Genomic DNA, 2,493 nt, shown 5'->3' on the forward strand with positions numbered 1-2,493 from the left:
CCACACGGAGAAACCCCATCTCTACTAAAAATACAAAATTAGCTGGGCTTGGTGGCGCATGCCTATAATCCCAGCTACTTGGGAAGGCTGAGGCAGGAGAATCGCTTGAACCTGGGAGGTGGAGGTTGCAGTGAGCCAAGATCGCGCCATTGCACTCCAGCCTGGACAACAAGAGTGAAACTCCATCTCAAAAAAAAAAAAAAACAAAACAAAAAATAAAAAACTAAAGAACAGCCCTAGGAGTTGGGACTCTGCTGATGCCCATTCTATGAATGAGGAAACTGAGGCTCAGGAGGGTACCTGTGGTGTCCAGCACCCTGCTGTGTGGATGGGGCAGAGAGGGATTGCACCCCGGGGAGTGGCACTTCTCAATCCAAGCTCATGACCACTTCTCAAGAGAAAGGGGACAGCAAGGGAGATCCCAGCGATGGAAAAGTGGGTACAGGTAGGGAGACTGAGGTTGGACAGAGACAGAGGTAGGCACGTCCTCTCTGGGAGAGGTACGGGAGTCCTCACCTCCACGAAGACAAAGCAGGGGATGATGGAGAAACTCCTCTTCAGATGCGGTCTCCCTCCCGCCATGGTGAAGGCCAGGCCTGCAGAGGTGGGGAGGGAGTGGGAGTCCCAGGGCTGTGCCTAGGGGAGGTCTCAGGTCATCGGGACCCTGGCTTCATCCCTGAGTCCTTTGGCCACACCCCTGGCCCTGAAGACCCGGGCAAGCCCTGACTCTGCCCCTTGAGCCTTCTGGCCACGCCTCTGCAATCCAGGTCCCGCCCTGTTGGTCCTGACCCTACTGGGGACACCTGCCTCCCCTGATACCACTCCCCGATATTCTACAGGGGTCCCCTTCCTCTACAGCCTACATGGGAGGCTCTGACCCAATGCCTTTAGGAGGTGGGCCTTTAGAAGAGACTCCCCAGCCTCATGGGAACCCCTCCCCCATGGCACTTAGAAGGGTCCCCACTAGTTTTTAGGGGACCCCATCCTCTTTCCCAAGGGGCTCCCCATCCCTACCAGACCCTTCCCCTGAGTCTCTTCCTCCATGGCCTCCACAGGGGCCCCTCTCTCTGTCCCCATGGGCTGTGGTGTTCGTGTCTGGTTGGGCTGATAGCCAAGCCCTCCTTCTCTGCCAGCTGCCTCTCCCTCCTTCCCCCTCTTCCCAGCCGGTCTGCCTCCCAGTTCTCCTCTTCCCTCCCCCAAGGCTACCCCCAGTCCCCAGCGCTTCAGGGATCAACACAGTCACACCTGCTTACACCCATTCTCCCAGCCCCATCTCACCTGTGAAAGCGCCCTATGGCTTCCCCCAGGCTGCATCCACGCCCGAAGACTCACAGCCGCTACTGGTGGCCAGCAGGGCAGGGATGGTCACCCCCATTGTGCAGATGTGGAAACTGAGGCCCAGGCAGGCGAGGGTAGGCACTCTGGGTCCAGCACCCCAACCACGACGCTCATTCTGCAGTGTGATATGGGGTGATGGTCGCCAGAGGTCCTAGATACCCATAGTCACCCATGCTGTCACCCCTAGGAAGCACAACCCAGCTGCAGCCTCCATCCTGGCACCCCCCCCCCCACACACACACACAAAACCATGGCATGGCATTCACCCATCCCACAGTGAAGACCCAGCACCTGCCCGCTTCCAGGCACTGTGCGGGGCGCCACTTTGCAGTGAACAAGAGGGGCCCCTTGTTCAGACAGCTGTCCAACACACACGATACACGTCAGTGCACACTCACACACAGTGGGCTCACAGCCTGTCAGAGACACCCAGATACCACTCCCACCCAGGGCCAGACAGAGAGGGACATATCAGGAGGCCCTACACACATCACAGTCCCACACAAGCCCCCACGCCTCACTGTAGAGTCAGGGACCCACAGTCAGGCCTGCAACACTCTTAAGAGTCACAGAAAAGAAAGAGTCACCGCACTCAATGGGGGTCACAGAACCCATCACAGCGTCACACCCCCAATTACAAGGCACTCAGCGACAGCCACACACAAACAGTCTCTTATTCACACCGACAGTCACAGGGGAGAGACACGGTGCCATCCACAACCACATGGCCACATCCATGGACCATGACACAGACTCACAACACCACACGAGAAAGGCACAAGGCGCACGACCACAGCCACACACACATACACACCATCAGAATGAACACACAACAGCAGCCACACGAACACACCAAGACAGTCACACACAGAGACAGCAGCCACACGGGGGGCCAATGGCAGCCACAGCACAGCCAGACACACACACACAAACCATCAGAGTGACACCCACAACGACAGCCGCACAATGACAGTGACACACACCCGCGGACCTCCCGAAGCCACACAATCCCAGTCATACAGCCACACGATGGCAGTTACACAACCACACACAGACACACAATGACAACCATACACAATCACAATTACCCACAGCCACCCTCACCACCAGTGCTGGGCTCCTCGGCCCGGGGTCCCCTCCCCCAGCTCGCCGCCT

General features: G+C 57.8%; 1 protein-coding gene across 3 annotated transcripts in view; it reads right to left on the minus strand.

The window, feature by feature from the left end:
- The window catches only part of LOC105520841 (lipid phosphate phosphatase-related protein type 2), a 21,726-nt gene extending 20,269 nt beyond the window's left edge, over positions 1–1,457 (minus strand). The window contains exons 1-2 of one of the 3 annotated variants that reach the window (XM_011954808.1): positions 1,279–1,457; positions 517–596 (exon numbers count right to left, since the gene is read on the minus strand). In XM_011954808.1, the coding sequence (XP_011810198.1) occupies positions 517–582 (66 nt within the window). In that variant the 5' untranslated portion in view covers positions 583–596; positions 1,279–1,457. Of the gene's footprint in view, positions 1–516; positions 637–1,278 lie in introns of all 3 variants that reach the window. The other 2 variants (XM_011954807.1, XM_011954806.1) reach the window with 2 other exon arrangements.
- Positions 1,458–2,493: the final 1,036 nt, after the last annotated feature.

The sequence above is a fragment of the Colobus angolensis genome, unplaced genomic scaffold, assembly GCF_000951035.1.
Source record: "Colobus angolensis palliatus isolate OR3802 unplaced genomic scaffold, Cang.pa_1.0 Scaffold39, whole genome shotgun sequence".
NCBI classification, from domain to species: domain Eukaryota; kingdom Metazoa; phylum Chordata; class Mammalia; order Primates; family Cercopithecidae; genus Colobus; species Colobus angolensis.